The sequence below is a fragment of the Pteropus medius genome, unplaced genomic scaffold (assembly GCF_902729225.1).
Source record: "Pteropus medius unplaced genomic scaffold, Ma_sr-lr_union100, whole genome shotgun sequence".
Lineage (NCBI taxonomy): Eukaryota > Metazoa > Chordata > Mammalia > Chiroptera > Pteropodidae > Pteropus > Pteropus medius.
In genome coordinates, this window is record NW_024349796.1 from 18,069,624 (window position 1) to 18,087,601 (window position 17,978).

At 66.8% G+C, this 17,978-nt stretch overlaps 3 protein-coding genes across 6 annotated transcripts in view; 1 reads left to right on the forward strand and 2 right to left on the reverse strand.

Moving 5' to 3' along the window:
• Nucleotides 1-108: 108 nt before the first annotated feature.
• On the reverse strand, nt 109-7,128 carry LAD1 (ladinin 1). Of its 2 annotated transcripts, none has more exons than XM_039883541.1 (4): nt 5,882-6,059; nt 2,793-2,927; nt 910-1,660; nt 109-421 (listed from the first exon to the last, which is right to left on the reverse strand). In XM_039883541.1, exons 1-4 carry the CDS (start codon nt 5,944-5,946, stop codon nt 137-139), a joined length of 1,236 nt encoding a protein of 411 aa, XP_039739475.1. In that variant the 5' UTR covers nt 5,947-6,059; the 3' UTR covers nt 109-136. The 2 variants fall into 2 exon arrangements, with proteins under 2 accessions (XP_039739475.1, XP_039739476.1); XM_039883542.1 differs by lacking the exon at nt 5,882-6,059 and adding an exon at nt 6,996-7,128 and having other exon boundaries at nt 113-421.
• Nucleotides 5,209-14,641, forward strand: LOC120619261 (uncharacterized). Of its 3 annotated transcripts, XM_039883553.1 has the most exons (6): nt 5,209-5,749; nt 6,835-6,836; nt 6,936-7,099; nt 8,271-8,590; nt 8,848-9,399; nt 9,583-10,426. In XM_039883553.1, exons 3-5 carry the CDS (start codon nt 7,032-7,034, stop codon nt 9,369-9,371), a joined length of 912 nt encoding a protein of 303 aa, XP_039739487.1. In that variant the 5' UTR covers nt 5,209-5,749; nt 6,835-6,836; nt 6,936-7,031; the 3' UTR covers nt 9,372-9,399; nt 9,583-10,426. The 3 variants fall into 3 exon arrangements, 2 of the variants coding, with proteins under 2 accessions (XP_039739487.1, XP_039739486.1); XR_005657451.1 differs by lacking the exon at nt 5,209-5,749 and adding an exon at nt 14,505-14,641 and having other exon boundaries at nt 6,197-7,099; nt 9,583-9,943; XM_039883552.1 differs by lacking the exon at nt 5,209-5,749 and having other exon boundaries at nt 6,197-7,099.
• The window catches only part of TNNI1 (troponin I1, slow skeletal type), a gene marked incomplete at its 5' end in the record, with an annotated part of 16,232 nt that continues 11,281 nt past the window's right edge, over nt 13,028-17,978 (reverse strand). Inside the window, 7 exons of the mRNA XM_039883647.1 lie at nt 13,028-13,229; nt 13,703-13,812; nt 14,472-14,648; nt 15,503-15,592; nt 16,258-16,389; nt 16,924-16,965; nt 17,572-17,575. Of these exons, the coding sequence (XP_039739581.1) occupies nt 13,705-13,812; nt 14,472-14,648; nt 15,503-15,592; nt 16,258-16,389; nt 16,924-16,965; nt 17,572-17,575 (553 nt within the window). The remainder of the gene's footprint in view (nt 13,230-13,702; nt 13,813-14,471; nt 14,649-15,502; nt 15,593-16,257; nt 16,390-16,923; nt 16,966-17,571; nt 17,576-17,978) is intronic.

Sequence of the window (17,978 nt, forward strand, 5' to 3'; positions counted from 1 at the left end):
GCACCATCACCAGCATCCCCGCCAGCATCCCCGCCAGCATCCCCGGCCGGCATCCCCGGCATGTGCTGTCTTCCTGCACCTCCAGCTTCCCCCACCAGGTGGGGCTGCTCACGTGTGTCCACACCTGCTTTCCAGGTCACTGACCTGCCGTCCTCATGTAACCCAGCCTCCTCTGCTCTTGACTGCCTTGGAAATCCAAGCCCTCCTCTATGCAGACAGCCTTACTGGTAACTGTCCCAAGGCCCTGTGCTGTGACGGACGCCGGTTCCTTTGGTTTGTCCTCCCCTGAACTGGACGAAGGTGCCTGGACGCTCACCCGGAAAGAGATGGTCCGGGGGCTAGAGCGCTGGAGGGAGCTGCTGTAGGTGGCCCGGGCGGGCGAGGACGTGTCCGCCTCTTTCTCCTTGCTGGGAATTTTCACCTGGATATGGACGGGGCAATGTCACACAGGTGTTCTGGGTATCCCCCTGAGCCCAAGCTGCCATGGGGACCCCAGGCGGCCTGGCCCCTCCCAGGAGCTGCAGGAGGAAGCAGGGAGTAAGGCAGTCCCGTGCCTTCCTCTGCCACCTGCCCGTCTGCCTCTGCTGTGGGGATGGTGGACACAGCCCTGTATTGCCAGACCGCCAGGCGGAGCTTCCCAGCGGAACTTCTAGCAGGATCGGGCTCTTCCCCAGAGATTGCTGGGGTCCCGAAGTCCAGCCCCTGGACAAGGAGACGCCCCCGTCACAGCTGATGACCCTTTCAGCTGCCCGCAGCCTACCCCTGCCTCGGTATCCCCATTCTGACAGTGGCCGGATGCAGGCAGGGAGAGAAGACACAGACGAAATCGGCCGGAGGGGAGAGGACAGGACACGGCGAGGGCACCAGGGGCCACCTGGGTGGGGCTGGGGGGGCGGGAGCACTGCCGACCTGGAGTGTGACGGGCGGGAGGTGGGACACCGTGCTCGGAGGATCGGATGCCCCCGGTTCTGCCGAGGACCGGGGGGTCTTCTCAGGCAGGTCCCTTGCCCTCTGCTCGGAGATGGTGCACAGGCCTCCCCCGGCGGCGGGCGGCTCCTGGGCCTGGGGCTCCTCCGAGGAGACGGCCCTCTTCGGCACCAGCTGTGTCTCTGATCCCGGTGACTTCTCGAAGACCGACGCCTTCTCAGACACCAGTCTCCTCTCGGCGGTTGACGGCTTGCCTGGGGCCGGCAGCTTCTCGGTCACCCCGGTTCTCTCTGGGGCTGGCTTCCCCGGCCCCAGCGCTCCCTGTGCGCCCAGCCTCGTTTCCAATGCCGACGCCTTCTCCGGGAGAGGGGACTCGGAGGCTGCGGGCTTCCCCGAGACGCCCTTCAGCCCGCCTCCCGGATCCCTGGCCGCCAAGCTCTCCTCCTCCCTGGCCCAGGGGCCACGCTGCTCGCGGCTCAGCCTGCGGCGAGGTGGTGCCTCGACCTCCCTCTTGGGCACGAGGGGCTGCTGCTGCACCTGCGCAGGCCCCAGGCTGTCCCCTCCTCCTCCTGCCTCCAGCTGCCCCTGGGTGGGGGTCTGCGCAACCTCCACTGCCCGCCGCCTCTGCCTCCGCTCCTGCCGGGTCCTGACGATGGCCTGGACGCCCTCGTTCCCATCTCCAGGGGCCGGCGGTGGTGACTCGGGCCCCTCTGCCTCCTCCACGCTTGGCAGTCTGAGCCGGAAGACAGGACGGGGTGACAGACAGAATCAGAGGGTATTGGGGGGCTGTGACCCGATGTGGATGCCTCCAGGGAGGGGTGAGGACGCAGAGCCCTGCCCCCGCCTCCCTTAAAGAAGGGTCACTTCCGTCTGCTCTGCACGTCGGGCTTCCAAGGTGTCATCTGGACAAAGCACGCCATGCTTTGCCAAGCAGTTTCTGAACCCCGCCAGGCCCAGGCGTCCCATGCTCAGATCAATCAACAGACGGGGGCGGAGACGCCTTTACCCGTGCGGTCCGTGCTGGGCACTGCAGTCCAAAGGCGTAAATGCATCCCCGCCCTTGGAGCAGAGATCAAGGCCAGAGATACTCCGAGGTTTGTCAAGGTCACACAGCCAACTAGCAGTGGAGCTGGGGACCCGAAGCCTCGGAGGCACCACCGCACTCCTGTCTGTCACGTGTCACGGCCACGGGCCCCTGTGCTGCCTTCTCTGGGGACCCGAGAGGACAAGGGCGGCCTGAGAGGACAGGCCAACGCCCAGCAGAAAGAGGGGCTTTTCTTGTTGGCACCCTGCCTTCCCCTGGACGTGGGAGAAGTCACTGTCTCAGCCCCCGTTTCCAGATCTGCAAACTGGGCTTGTCAGGAGGTGACACGCGCCCCGTGCATGTGCCAGCCCAGCTGTCCTGGCTCACAGGGGACGTCAGCAAATCACGGGCCCTCCTCTCCCAAACCCAGGGGGCAAGGCCGGCCACCACGTCCGTCCAGGGGAAGGGGCCGTGCAGGATCCGAGTTTGAGAGGCGACCCGGTTCTGAGGGCAGGGTGGGGCCTCAGAGCCCGACGGAGGGGCGGAAAAGCCAGCCCTGCCACATGGGCACGTCATGCCTGCACCTGCCATGGCGCACGGCACCTCTCACGGGGTGTGGTGAGTGATGCCCATCTGACACCCAGCAAGGTCCTGGCTTGCGGACACGACCCACCGCTGGTAGCGGCTACTGTCCGGAGGGGGATGGGCCCCGGAAGGGGGCGCTGGGGACGTGGGGGACCCCTGCTCAGCCCTCGGCCTCATGCCCCCGGCAGGCCGGCTGCCGCACGTGCTCCGTCGCCCGGGAGTGGGGACGGGGCGCCCGCCCACCCTGACGGCGCACCTGTCGGCAGCCGGGCGGCCTCCGCTGGGGCCGGGCCGCGGGGCCTCGTCCACGCTGGAGCTGCGGCTCCGCTGTCGCCTCCGGCGCTCACGTTCCTGCTCCTCCTCATCTTCCAGGGTCCGCTGCCTGGCCAGGCTGCGGGGGCAGAAAGGGTCAGTCCCTGGCCCGCCATCTGCGGCGCCCTGTGCGGCAGCTACGGCCTCAGTGCACACCGCGTGCGGGGCGTCGAGGGCCGCAGGAAAGGCAGCGTGAAATGCCTCGTCAGGAGCCCGCGGGTCGACGGCACACGGGAGCGTCTTGGACATGAGGAGCCAGGCGGCTCGTCATTGAGCTTGCCTGACTCTCTTTACTCGTTTACTGTGTCTGTCAGAAAATGTTTGAATTACGTTATACGTCTATCGGTGGCTGTTAAATTTCTGCTAAACCTGCAGGATTTGGGGTAAAGAGCTACTCGGTGCAGGGGTGCTGGCATCGGGGCCAGACGCCCCACGGAAAGGGCTGCCCTGACTGCGGGGTGCGAACAGCGCCCGGCCTCTGCCTGCTGGACGCCAGCAGCCCCCCGCCAGGAACAGCGACCAGAAATGTCCCCCTGACATTGCCAGGGATCCCCGGGGGGCGAACCCGGCCCCCATGAGACCCCTCGGGTGGGCTCTGACCCTGGACTCCACAGCGGGGCCCTGGGGCCGCCCTCTCCGGGTGACCGGGCAGGTGGGAGGTGGCACAGTCCTGCCCGGAGGAGGCAGATGCACCTGACCAGCCCCTTCCGTCCTGCAGAGACTCACCAAGCAGCAGACACTTTTCTGAAAAAAAAAAGTCATGGAAACCCACTGTTTTATGAACCAAATCGCATAACAAACGCATCTGTGAAGCCTCTGCAGAAAAGGCCCCCAACAGCCTCGTGTGAGGCAGGCCGGGCAATCGGCCGCCAGCCCCCAACCCAGCCCCGGGCATCGCCTCTCCTCCGGTCCCGCCCTAAAGCGAGGGGGGAAGCCACCGGTGTCACGCTCGCTGACCCACACCCCCTACGCAAGTGTCTCTGAGCACCGACTGCACGCCAGGGCTGGCCACGGGGACTGGACGGCAGAGGAGGACGCTGACGGGGTCCCTCCCTCGCTGGAGTACGCGTCCCGGGGGCAGACAGTGGGACGCTGAGCCCGGAAACAGGTGCATGAAGCGAACCACGTCAGGAGGTGACGGGAGGACAGTGGAACGAGGTCGGAGGCGATGAGAGAGGGGACAGGGAGGGAGCGGCCGGGGGGACGACACGGCCAGTGCACGGGCCTGGGAGGGACGGGCTGGGCGTCTGGGGGAGGGGGCGGCTGGGGCCAGAGGGTGGCCACAGGGAGCCGGGATGGAGGCCAAGGCCAAGCAGAGGTCCGTGTAGACCAGCGAAAGAATCTGGGTTCCTTCCAAGTATCTGCAGAGCCACCGCATAGCTGTGCCCAGGGGGTGACACCGTGGGACACTGTCTCCTGAAGAACCGAAGGGGGCAGAGGGAGAAGCACAGGGCCGGCCGGGGGCCCCTGCATCGCCCAGCGGGGCGTCGGAGCTTGAGCTGCGGTGGCACCAGAGATGGGAAGCGACGGGTTTTGAAGATCGAGCCCACGGGGTAGACGAGACGGGGGTGAGGAATGAAGAGACGAAACAACGGAAAGTTCTAGTGTTTGGGCCTGAGCAGTTCCTGGTGCTGCTGTTAGTAAAACGGGGAAGAGGCCTCGGTGAGATGTCACGGGGCAGCAGGGAGCAGAAGGGGACCACCCTCGCCAGCTGAGGCCACAGTCCTGACCACACCCTTCGCCTAGACAGCCCTCACCTCCGCCTCCGCCTCCGCCTCTGCCTCCGCCTGGGGTCGCCCTCCCTCCGCTGCCATGGAGGGCCGCACCCCTCAGCCACTCCGGGTAAAGAACAGGAAGGCGCAAAGGCCACCCCGGAGTGAGTGGAACCCTGGGCTCCGGAAGCAGGCCGCCCGCTCCCACTGGCCCTGTGACCTTGGGGCAGTCTGCGGCCCCTGAGGGGGCCGGCCTCAGGCTCCCCTTCCGCCCGAGAGGGGGTCCCCCGGTGGTCGCTGCGGCCCTTCCCAGCCCCAAAGGTCTAGGGAGAGGTGTCGGGGGCAGACCAGAGGGCAGCTCAGGGAGGGCAGGGCAGCGAGGCCCAGGCCAGGAAATGATTAACACCGGCTGCTCAGCGGGGTGTCCTCAGACCCACCCTCACCCCCTGCAGACAGGCTGGGCCAGCCCTGCCGCCCCGCCCAGCGGGGGAAGGACAGGCTGCTTACAGAGCAGCCAGGCCCGGCATCCGAGTCTCCTCATCACACCAAGGGGGGCTGCCCAGGGTCCTCAGCCCCGACCGGGGCCTGGCTGGGGGCACGCTGGTCACACCCTCCCGACCAGCAGCCCCAGCCTGCCGGCGGCAGTGACTCAGAGCTCTCTCCCTCCTGGTGCCGAGGCCTGTTCCCTGGGAGCTGAGCAGGAGCAGCTCTCTGCTCCGGGTGCCTCATCAGCTGGCATCAGCGCACCTGCCGTGGGGGCTCTGCCAAGGCTGGGGCCCTGCGGGGCAGGGGCTCCTGGGGCAAGACTGGTCCCCCAGGATCCCGCGGACAGCCGTGGGAACTCGGCCCCACCCCTGCTGCCACCCGAGACCACATCCACCTGAGCAGAGGACAAGCTAAGACCAGACCCTGCTCCCACCTTAAAGGCACAGTGCCCAGCTGCCCACCCCATACCCGCCCCGCACAGGCCCAGGCACGCTCTAGACACAAAACCACACGCATCCCACCAGACGCACTGGGGAGCTCGGGCCTGCTTCCCATCTCCACCCCGAGGCTCTGCACCGAGGCTTTGGTGAACACCCAGGCCGACCCTGCTCGGGCGCCCAAGACCCAGACTCGGCAGCGGAGAACCTGCTGCCCACACAGGCCTCCGCTCAGCTCGCCGGCCGCAAGCGGCCCGCACACACGGGTAAGCACCGGGCCGCCGTCGGCACAGAGATGCCGGGCCGAAACCCAAAGGCATTCCCACATCCGCCCCCGGCACACTGACCCACATGCAGAGTCCAAGGCCGTGACTCTCAGCCCCACCCTAAGCACATACCTTCCCTGGGGTGTGTCCAACCCCTGGCCGCCCAGCTCCTTCCTCAGAGCACTGGGTCCCCCCATTCTTGGAGCTTATCTCCCCCATAGACCCCATGGGCCTCTCCACATAGGTCTTACTAGCCAGCTGTGCCTTAGCGCGCTGGGAGGACCCCAGCCCTGGGGATGAGCTGCGGCGGGGGGGGGGTGGCCGAGACCCCGGTGAAGCTCTGGACACCCCTCCCTCCAAGGACGGGAAGAAAGCCTGGCACGACTTAGTGGGCAAGCTCTGAAGAGGCAGCCCCTGCAGAGACAGCCCCGGGCTCGGGGTGCAGAGGGCTGCGATCCCCCAGGGTCCGCCTGGGAGGGGCCAAGAGGCCGGTTTCTACCCAGAGCCTGTGGGGCGCAGAGTGTGGAGATGGCTCTGAGCTCCAGGGGCCTGTTTCTTCAGGGGCAAGACGGTGTGCGGGCGGGGGACAGTGGGGACAAGGAGGTGACGGTGCTCATGGAAGCACTTCTGGGGCACGCGGAGCAGCTCCGTGAGAGGTGCTGCCTCTGGGACGAACCCCCTCCCCCAGCCCTGACAGGCAGCCTGGCAGCTGAGGATAAGACACCCCCACCTTCCTGGCCCTTTGAGGGCCCAGGTCACAAGTAAATACTGGGGTGCGGAGGGGGACGGGAGCTATCTCCAGCTGGCCGGGCCCAGACACCGCCCCAGTGCCCAAGTCTGGGCCTCATGGCGGGAGGGGCTGTCCCCCCCACGCCCAGTCCTGTCCGTCACCCTCCCAGCTGGGAAGGGTCCCACTCCTGCCTGCCAGGAGGGGCTGAGGGACACCTCCCTGGGGTCCACTGGACAGCTCTGACCCCTCCTGAACCCTGAGAACAGGGTCATAGGGTGGGGGGCTCTCCAGGCCAGGGAGCAGCCCTCCCAGGCACCCTGTGCTTGGCCTCCAGCCCCAAGGGGCGGAAAGGAAGCGGTGAGGGGCCAGCACACACCCTCTGTCCCATGGGGTTCCCTGGTGTCGCCCCGACGTTGTCTCCAGAGGAGCAGTAAGACCAGGGTCCCCCGTTTTGAGCCAGACTGTCAGGACGGAAGACCCAACGGTGCCCGCTGCCCGCTCCCGCCGCGGGCTCACCTGGACAGCGCGGACCAGTCCTTCCTGCCGCCGGACATGCTGCCAGGGCCGCGAGCTCTGCGGGGCCGCCTCACCTGCGCGCCCCTCCCCCGCCGCCGGCCCAGGTAGGTCACCTGGCGCTTATATCCGCCGCCCGCCCCGCGCCGCGCCGCGCGCTGATTTGCGGCCGGGAGCGGCCTCGGAGGGGTGGGCTCCCGGACCTTCGCCCCGGTCCCGCTCCGGTCCCCGCCCCGGCCCCAGACAGACTGCCGTGCGGACCGCCGCACGGACGCCCGGTGGCGCGGGGCTGGTCGGCGGGCGGGCGGGCGGCCGGGGGCGAGGGCGCCGGCTTCCTGCTCAGAACCAGTCGGACCAGCTCCGCGCTGGGCGCCTCCTCGCGCAGGTGTTGCGGCCCGGCCCGGGGTGCCCAGGCAGGGGGTGGGACCCGCAGATCGGGGTCAGGCTGAGCTCACTGCCGGGAACCGACTGCGCCCGAGAAACCGAGAGCAGGAAGCCGGGCTGGAACGGAGCGCAGGTACCGCGGTCTGGGGTGCAGAGCGCACCCCGCTCCCCCGCGCTGGCTGAAGTGGGCGGGGCGGCCCCTCCCCAAGAGCGAGCCTCGGAGGCGCTTCTGCCAGCGATCGCGTGCCGCAGCGCTGAACCCCGCCGCCGTCAGGGACACGACTCTCTCTGGTGCTGGACTTTGGGCCCGAGGGGCAGAGTGTGGGACAGCCCGGCGGCGGCTCTGCTTGCCTGGAAGGCAGGGGGGCCGTGGGTAACCCGGACTGGAACCCGGCAACCTGAGGCAACCCACCTGGCTCCCTTTACCTGCCACCTGGGGTAGTGGGTGTAGGTGCTTCCCAGGCAGGAGCCAGCGCCAGGCCGGCTGAGCACGGGGAAGTTTATGTCCGGGAGCTGGAGGCAGCTCCCGCCCAGACAGGAGTGAGGTGCCGGCCCAGGCGCCCCGCAGAGCCGGGCCTACCTCCCGCCCTGATCCCAGGCGGGTGGCCTCACGGTCCCCACCCCCACCCCCACCGGGAAACCGCAAGCCAGCACCGAGCAAAAGCCCAAAACACACACATGGCCAGCTGGATGCGGCAAGTCCTTCCCCAAATGCCCCCTCCTCTAGGGAGCCTTCCTTCTTGGCAGGGGCGGTGAAAGGGGGTTTCCTGGGACTGGGGCCTGGAGACCTGGCTTGGAGCTGATTCTGCCATTCGCGGACCATGTGACTTGGGGACAAATCCCGTTTTCTCATCTGTGTCATGGAAAATGGGACCTCACCCTGCTTCCTTCCGGGCTGTGGGGATCAAGCAACTTATCGTCACACGTTGGTGACACCAGGCCAGCAGTGCGAGAGGTGACAAGGCCTTGGAGAGCTCCGGGCAGAGGCCAAGGCAGGACCGTGAGCCATGCAGCCTTTCCAGGAAAGAGAAGGAAGAAACAGCGCAGCCCTTGTCCCCGGAGCCTTGGGTCTAGGGCCCGACACCCTCGGAGCCTGCCGTCTGTCCCACATGGTGTCGGCGACAGCACCTCAACCCGGGAAGAAAAACACTCCCAGTCGTTTGAAGCTTGGCCCTTCCGGGGACCCTTCATGGAGCCAGGGGACAGTCAGTCAGGTACCTAAAAGTCCAAAATTCGACACCCTCTCTATGGCTATAAAAACCCAAAGACACGGACGGCTTTTGTGCCGACAGCTCCGGAAGCGAGAAGTAAGTTTCGTGTGGCACGTGTTACCGTGAACGTTCGCCGCACGCTCTCTGCATGCCAGGCGCTGTGCTTGGCGCCGTGTCAGCGTGGCGGTTTCCAGGGCTGCTGTGACCGAGTGCCACCAACCAGCAGCAGAATCCTGGAAACCACCCAAATGTCTCGACAGGAAAACGGGTAGGTAAGCAGAGGCACCGTCATCGCTTCATGTCCCAGCACAGAAAACGAGCCACAGGTCAGTGTCTCCACAGGGATGAATTTCTCGCCCTTAACCTCGAACAAAGAAACAGGCAGAAGCAGAAGGCATGCACGCCCGTCAGACGCGAAGTAGGCCAGCACGAGTTAGGGGTTCCTAAAGCTGTGGCGACACGACGCAGACGGGCCAGGGAACGAGGCACGAAGTGTCGGCCCGTGTCCCCCTTTGTGGAGAAGGAGGGTTGGGACGGGGGTGAGGGGGCCACGGGGGCCTCCAAAATCCGGGAAACACCCTATTTCTTAAAACGTGAGGGTGTTCACTTTATGATTCTGTCAACTGTCCAAACATCTCGCACTGGGAGCGTGCGCTGTCGCTGCCTCTGGGGAGAGGCTCGGAGACGGCTCCTCACACGGGAAGTCCCTGGTCAAGGCCAGGGCTTTCCCAGACTTCCCAGCTGTCGGCGGGAGGGGCCACCTCTCCCCTCCCCAAGCAGATGAGCAGACGTCAGGCTCTGGAATTCCCCACCGCCGGGCCCTGGGGGTGTCCAGGGGGCTCCCCAGCCCCAGACCAGACGGGCCGGGAGTCACACCGACACACGGGCTCCATTCCCACTGCCAGGTGACAAGACGTGCACCCAAAAGCACCCAGAACAGAGGTTCCCTGGCTCTTGGTTTTTTCAGACTAATCGTCTGTCTCTGAGGGGCACAGCCAAACGGCGCTGCCACCGCTTTATCTTGTGAAGCAAGGACATTGAAACGCAACTGCCATCCACCGTCCTCCCGCCCACGCTAAAGAATATTTTAATAGTAAACGGCTGACGTTAAGGCGAGCCCACGCGCAGGACACGGGAGCCCTCTTCGTGGAGACCCGAGTGCAGTGGCCCCACCATTGAAAGTTGGGTCACCGAGAGCCGATTAGGCATCGCCATGCCCACAGCAGGCAGCCGCCAGCCTGCACGCTGCATGCGTGTGCCCACGCACCACTCCCCGCTTCAGGTGGGCAGTCACCAGTGGGCACACACCCCACTCCGCCGGGACTCAGGGCTCGGGACACCTGCCCTGGCTCCCAAGTGAGGCCACACTTCTCTCCTGAACCCCGAGCAAAGGGCCAGGTCACCCAGGTTTGGCGCTGGAGCCAGGTGGGTGCTGAGCCGGGGCTAGAGGCGGCCCACCTGCTCGGCTGCCCAGGCCTCTGCCCACACCCAGCATCCCCAGTGGACTAGGAATCCAGGGACCTGCATTTTTGCCCCAGTTAGTGCTGTGACCTTAAACAAGTCACTGTCCGTCTCTGGGCCTCCAGAGCCAGCCTGCAGTGCTCTGTGCCAGGAGTTATGGAGCTCAGCTGCTCAGCCCTGGCCTCAGGGGACCCGCAGGCCAGCTGGGGGGGGGTGTGTCCTGGAGTGAGAGAATGTCCTCACCCTCCAGGGAAGGGCCTGGCCGCCAGCCTTGGGGCTTTTCCAGGAGAGACCCCTGCTGTGGTCTGGGGAGGAGGCTGCCTCCCAGCGGCCTGTCCTGAGCTTCCACAGCTTGGTCACCCAGCTGGAACATAACTGCCCCCCCCTCCCCCCGGCTGCGCAGCCCGTGGGGAGTGTGACTCCCTTCGCGGGGGGCCATCAGGCTAATGTTTAACCGGCTCCCTCCCCACAGGGCACGTGAGACACCGTGGCTTAGCGCCACCCGTGGAGGGAGGGACCTTGTGTGGATGGGGAGCCGAGGCTGGCCTCCAGAGGGCCAGGCCGGGACACGCAGAGACGAGACGGTGGCAGGTGTCAATCTGCCTTGGTTTCTACCAAGGAGCACCAGGCCCAGCCAGCTGCTATGTGTCAGTTTGCCACAGACCACCCCCCCACCCCGCAAGGAGCCCCCAGGTCCAACTGTGGGCCCACTGCCATTTGCGTGTCATTGGCTATGGAGGAGCTATAGGAACTCCCCGGTGTGGGTTGGGAGCTCTGCACCCCAGCGGAGTCCCTTGGGAGAGTGGCTGGCTGGGCTCTGCTGAGGCCAGTCTGATCCCAAAAAGGGCGCCCCGGGGCCAGGCCGAGCAGGGCTCCGGGAGGGGCCTCCCGTGTGCCCTGCAGAGGCAGGAGCAGCAGGCTCGCCCTGCAGGCCCACGTTTCCTCCAGTGAATCTGGGATAAGCTGCCTGCTCCTTAGGCTTTGTGAGAGCAGAGTCGTGTTTGTCACTATTGATATAAGGACTGGGAGTGCGGACGCTGACAGACTGCCCAGCCAGGTCCTGGCCCCCCGTTTCCTGGCCGTGTGACCGTGGGAGGCGCCGATCTCTCTGTGCCCTGGTTTACCCATCTGTGAAGTGGTTTTTCCCTCCCGAGACGGTGACGTGAAGACTAACTGAATAAATTAACTGGGCAGAGGGTGCCCGGGGCCCGGTCCGTGTGCTGTCACTCGGTGGAGGCCCAGCTCTCAGCTCTGCTCTCCTGGGTCCAGTCCGGGTCCCGCTGGCCCTCCATACTGAGAGGGGGCTGGAGGTGACTCTCCAGACACCGTGCCACCCCCCAGGCCCTGTCCACGCTTCAAGAGACGTCCCAGCCCGGGTCCCAGCTGGCTCTCCCGCCAAGGAGCCCTCCCCTTCCCGTCCGCCCAGCGCCTCACAGGCTTCGCGCTCGGGGGTGTTTGCACCTGTCCCTGTCCCTCGCGCTCGGGGGTGTTTGCATCCGTCCCCACAGGAGATCGGCCAGTCTAGCCCTGCAGGAAGCGGGAGGGACCGGTGACCTCCGGGCCTGGAACAGGCCGTGGCCCTCCCCCGGGCCCTTGCCTCGGGCGTGTGCTACCGGCCCAGCGCTTCCGCCCATAGGCTGAGTCAGGCCTGGGGCTGGCCTCTCGCCATTGGGGGGCCAGATGGGGACCCCAATCTGGCGGGACATGGTTAATAGTCGGCTGGCAGAACGGATTTGGCTTTGTGACCTGGGGCCCGGCTCTCTGAAGGGCAGAGGGGAGGCCGAGCCGAGGGCCAGGGCAGGTGGGTTCTCATCGTCCGTGGCACGGAGCGTGCAGTCAGGCCCTCCAGCTTGGTGCGACGCGCATGTGAGGCCAGCATGTCTGTGCCCGAGGGTTTGGGGTGCCGTGGGGGTTCTGCTCCTTGCACAGGCCTGCCTGCCTTTCTGCCCGGGGAGCTGTCCGTAGCAGGAGCCTCACGCGGAGTGCTGCCCCCAACGCCCGCCATGTCACTCGTCCCCCGCCGGCTGGCAGCCGAGCAGCCCTGGGTGCCGGAGCCGGCCCCCGCGAGGCGCTCACACTGCACTTTGCACCCAGCTCCTGGCATTTATGACGGACAATACACTGGGAGCAGAGGGCGGGGCCAGGACACACAGGCAGGTGGGAGGGGGCTGCTCCACTCTTGGGGTCGTAAGCCAAGGGGCCCAGGTCGGGGACCAGCCACGTCCTCCACGGGCCTAGCTCAGGAGTCCCGAGGACGCTGCCCCGAGAAGCCAGGCTCCACTCTGGCCCCGAGCTCTGCTCTCCGCTCCACCGGAGCCACTCTGCTCGGCGTGGGGGGTGGCGAGGCTGCCCAGTCCCCCCACGCCCCAGCCGGCCGGCGCCCATCAGCCTGCTTTGTGTCCATGTCAGTGGGATGGAGAAAGGACCCGGCCCGGAGGACAGACCGCTGCTGTCCCACCCCGGGAACGACCCCTCGGTCCTGGAATGTGAAGGGAAATAGCTCTGTCCAGGGTGGAGGCAGGTGAGCCCAGCAGGTGTGGGGCGAGGTGGAAAGGCGCCATCTGGTGGCCAGAAGCAGAACTGCAGGGTGTCCCTCTGGCGGACCAGGACACTGACCCGCCCCTGCCTGTGTAGGCAGGACAGGGTGGGGGCTGGAAGTGCCCTCAGCTCTCAGCCAGAACATTCAGGAGCATCCAGCGGCTCCAGGGGCAGGGGCCCCAGAGGAAGGGGACTAGCAAGGGGCTCGGAAAGGAGGGGGCCATCCGATGGCTGGAGCCGTGGGGGCTGGGGTGAGCTGTGCATCGGGTGCTGAGGGTGTGCTGTGGAGGTCACCAGTCACCGAGGCGGGACAGAGGGCTCCCGGGGCACCCAGTTCCTGAGCTGTTGTGACACGGAGCTCCCACGTGGAGCCAGCACAGCCCTGTCTTCACAGACACCCGCCTCCCCCCTCCCACATGCTTGCCGCCAGAGCCACAGAAATGGCCAGACACTGGGGCTTTAATGAAGGCCGCTCTGCACGTCACAGCAGTCGAGGGAGGCAGCGGGGGCGGTGTGTCCGTGAACCCCAGCTCCGGGGGGAGGCACTCAGGCTGCAGGCAGAGGTGGGGCAGGGTGGGGCTGGGGTGCAGAGAGGTGCAGGGGAAGGAGCACGCAGGGGCCCAGAACCAGCGCGGCAAGTGGCCTGTGGGGACAGAGAGGCGGCAGCCGTCAGTCCCGCTGACCATGTGCCCTTGGCGGGTCCCTGACTTCCCCGGGCACAGGCAGCCCCTGGACTTCTCAGCCCACAGGGGCTCCCAGGAAGCCTGGGCCCCAGCTCCCTCCCCATCCGTCTGAGCCCCTGCTGGCCTCCTCCAGGAGGCCCTCCCTGCCTGCTCAATCCCCACCTGGCTTCATGGCCTCGCCTGCTCGAGACCTGCCCTCCCTGTCTCTGATGCCCGCCATCCCTCCGGAGAGAGTCCACCCACAGAGCCCTGCCCTGAGTCCCTGCACGCCCCGCACTCCCTCAGAGGGCCCGACTCTGCTGCTCCGTCCCATTGTTCCCCCAGCAATGTCCTCGGAGAGGATGCTGGACCCCCAGGGCACCAGCCTTGTCCGGGGGCCCCACCCCGCCTTCAGACTCGGGGGCCCCGGGAGGAGGGGCTGGTCCACAGGTACCTCTACTGGGTGGTCGGAGACTTGGCAGCGTCGAACATCTTCTTCCGGCCCTCCATCCCGGACATGGCCTCCACATTCTTCCTCCAGTCACCCACCTCCACGGGCCGCTCCTGGGGGCCGGCCACACGCGGGTCAGAGACTGGCCGGACCCTCACCACGCCGAGGCTCGGCGGGCAGCGGGCGCTATGTGGGTCGGGAGTTCTGGGCGACCGTGATGGTGATGGGCTGGTTCCCACCCCACTCCCGCCCCCCGCCCCCCGCCCCCCTCCTGGTGGGACGCTCGGCAGCTCGAGGCCGCCTCCTCCAGGAAGCCTTCCTCCTGCTCATTGGGCTCATGCCCCACTTCATCAGCACACTGCCTGGTCCACTGCTTCCCGTTAGGATGCGCTTTGGGCCGGAGACCACGCTTCTCACCCGCCTGTGCTGCTCGGGGCGTGGACGCTGCGAGCTGGCCCAGTCTGAGTGATCTGTGGCTGGGCAGGAGGCTGAGCTCGGCCCCCGCGCTTGTGCCCGTGTGCAGTGACGGTGAGGGCCTGCTGTCTGCGTGACACAGGGCGGGGTCCCCTGCCCCTAACCCCCACGCCCTCTTCGCCGGGGTGTTTGGCTCCTGGGTCTGGCTTTCTTTGCGACTGGGAGCAGCCGAGGAAGAAAGCCGGTGTCCTTCCTCCCAAAACAATGAGACTCCAGCCAGGCCTCCCAGGGGATTAGAGCCTTCTGAGGGGCCCGGGCTGACCCGGGCCGGGCTGGGCGAGGGCCTGGGGCGGCTCACCTTCTCCGTGTCCTCCTTCTTCACGGACTTCAGGTTGGCCCGCAGGTCCATGGACACCTTGTGCTTGGAGCCCAGCAGCGCACGCAGCATGGCGTCGGCCGAGACACGCACACGGCGCAGGGGCGGCCGCTTGAACTTGCCGCGGAGGTCCAGCACCTTCAGCTTCAGGTCCTTGATCTGGGGGCGGGGGTGAGGGGCTCGCTGCGGGCCACCCTTCCTGGGGACCTGGAGTGTGGCTTCCGGCCGGCAGGCCCGCCCGCCACTCGGCAGGAGTTGCCGCCGATGAGCGTGAAGCCCAGGCCTCGGGGGCGGTGGCCACGAACGGCCGGGCGCCCCAGGAGCTCAGCACACACAGGCGCCTTCAGAGGCCAGCTCTGCGCGTTCTCGCCATCTCGGTACTGTCCCCGGGCACTGGACACCGAGCCTTCGCAGGGGCTCACCCAGGGCACAGCCTTGGCCCCAGGGGGTGGGTGAACCCCAGGTCCCGAGCCCTGCGGAATTTGCAGGGTGCCCTCTCTGGGGAGACTCGTGAGCCCACAGACACCATTGCTGACGGGGAGTGGTGGGGGAACCTCTGGCCCCTCCCCGCTTGGACAAGTGCCCAGAAGCACAGGCACCTGCCTTCCAGCTCCGAGCAGGGTCTGCACGGAGTAGGGGTCACCCCCACCGTGGGACCTGGGCCTCCTTGAACCTCATTCTCCTCCTCCCTGATGTGCGGACAGCAGCACTGACTTATCCGCAGGTGTGCAAGGAGGGCCAGAGGCTCGCGACGCCGGCCACAGGGCCGAGGTGTAGCTAACAGGCCAGTGCGTCTGCGTGGTGGGCACTGAGGAGGTGGCCTCTCTGCGCTGAGGGGCCCGCGTGGCTGGTGAGGGGGACAGTGTGCTCCCCTCTGCCATCTCCAGCCCTGTGGGACCGGAGTCAGGGGGCCAGCGTGCCCTGAGTGGCCACCCCCAGACCTTGCAGAGGGGGGTCCTGGTCCACAGCTGGGGCGTCGGCGCCCCCCGCCCCCCTGAGCCTCCCAGCCTCACCTCCCTGGTGTTGTGCAGGCACTTGGCCTCAATGTCGTATCTCTCCTCGTCCACCACCTCCACCTTGGCGTGCAGGTCCCGGCACAGGTCCTGGGGGACAAACAGGCGGGAGGAGGCGCCACTCAGCCTCCAGCCCCCTGGCCCCTGCCTCGGGCCCGGCCCCGTCCCCCCTGACGGGCCCCTTAGCAAGTTCGTGACTGGGCAGCTCAGCGTGGGAGCCGTTTCTGCCTTCCGAATGCACTTGTTTTCTTTAAAAAGTTGTGTTATGGAAAAAATAACAATGTAAGTCAATTATGGAAAAATTGGAAAACCATGTATTAAACGACAGTAATAAAATGGAAACGGCTCGTGACCCGCCCTGGGGAGACCGTGAGCACAGTGACACGGTGACGTGAGCACGGTGACACGGTGACATGAGCACGGTGACACGGTGACGTGAGCACAGTGACACTGGCTGTCTGTCCTCCTGCTCGCTCCTCTGCCGTCCCAGGCGTGGGATCCATCATCAGTGTTTGAAATCAGGCCAGACCCCCCGCAGGGAAGGACGAGCTGGGGCTCCCCAAGGCCCGCCCACCTCCCGTGTCCATCGACTCGGCCTGAGGGCCCCTTGCTTCCTGCACCTGGACGGCAGGGCCCACGAGCAGCTGCAGGGACCGGGAAGGGTAAGCGAGGCCCCCGGGGGACCGGCAGGGCGAGTGGCGCCAGCTCAGGTTCCTGCCCCCGGTCCCCGGCGGCGCCCCCCGCTCGAGGCCCACCTGCAGGGCGCTGAGGGACAGGCCGCGGGTCTCCAGCGTGGGGATGCGCTGAGCCAGGTAGCGGGACTTCTCGGCCTCCCGCTCCTCCTGCTCCTGCTCCCAGCACTCCTTGGCCTTGGCCAGCATCAGGCTCTGGAAGGGCAGGGGCTGCTGAGCCTGCCCGGCCCGCCTAGGGGACGGCGGACCCCGGGCCGGGCGGCTCCGGCCTCCGCTGGCTCTGTGGCCTGGTCCTCACGCTCGACGGGGCCCAGACAGGGAGCGTGTGGACAGAGGGGCCGCCGAGCGAGGGCGAGTGGCCGTGGCTGCAGGCAGGCCGGGCGAGGGCACGCGGGGCGAACGCACTCGCTCACAAACCTCGGGGCTCACGTCTCCCTCCCAGCCTCCTCTTTCCCTGTCTGTCTGTGTCGGGCCACAAAGCTCCAGGAGAGACACTCTCAGCAAATAAAGCAAGTCCCTCCGCCCCTGGCCTGGCCTCCCGCTCTGCATCCGGCCACCACCTCCGCCCACGGACCCTGGCTCTGGGTGACAGCCAGGCCCCCCTGCCTGCTCCCCAGCCCTGCTCTGGCCGGCTTGGCCCTTCCACGACCCACACAGCACCCACAGTCTGCATGGCCCATCTCTGCCCGCCACCGGCCGTCCCCAGGGCCAGTGCCCGGCCGGCCTCACCTTCAGCAGGAGTTTGCGAGAGGCAGTGATCTTGGATTTTCTCTGTGGGCAAGAAGAGGAGGCTCAGGGTGAGGCGGAGGCTGTGGAGCTGAGGTGGCCAGGCCAGGAGCGGCGCCGGGCGGGGTCCCCTCGTCACCCGGAACCCTTGCCTTTGGGTGTCTTAAAAGCTCATCTTTGTGATTTAGCCAGAATTCTAGGGGACGAAGCCCTCACTTCTGATTCTGGCTCTGCTGTGGCTAAACAGCGGGACCCTGTGCGGGTCACGTGGCCTGTGTGGGCACCTCCGTCCCCGTCCCTAAGTGAGGAAGCCGAGGCCCACCTGACTTGGCTCACAGGGTGGCTACGGGCAGAGCAGGGCCGTGGGTGTGAGGATCCTTTGGGAGGCATGAGGGAGGTGCGTTTGGGTGCTCTGGGTGGTGCGTCCCAAACTCGGGCTGGATGAGGTCCCAGAGCGGGTGACGGGAACTCACTCAGTGCTCGGCAAGGGTGCAGAGTAACAGCCAGCTCTGCTGCCACCCCAGCCCCGGGGGCACCTGTGGTGGCCTTGTACTTCGGACACCCCCTCCCCGGGCCTCGACCCAGGCTCATCCCCTCCGAGGCCGCCCCGCTTCCACCAGCCCGGACAGAGGCGCCCCAAAGCCCACTTACCTCGCTTCAGGATCCGGCACAGGAAGCATCGGGGCAGGAGCAGAAGACAGAGTGTGAACAATGCATATTATACACACGGCCAAAGAACCACGGGCTTGGTGGGCGGGGAGGGAGGGGGCGGCAGAGCCCCAGAGAGACATCTGGCATCGGGCAGGGGAGCTCGAGGGCCCCAGCGGGACAGGATAAGAGCCCTGGCCCTTCGGGCTGCCGGAGGCTCTCGCTGGGAGGCGCACCCTGCTGTAAGTGGGGAGGGCCATGGGATCTGCAGTGAGAAGGCCCCACCCTGCTGAGGTAACCCCCAAAGCCTCGTGCGGCCATGGGCCCAGCGTTAAGTCCCGGCCCTGCACGTGTGAATCGTTGCAGACCGACAAAGTCTGGAATGGACAGGAAGTTCCTTCCAGGCCACC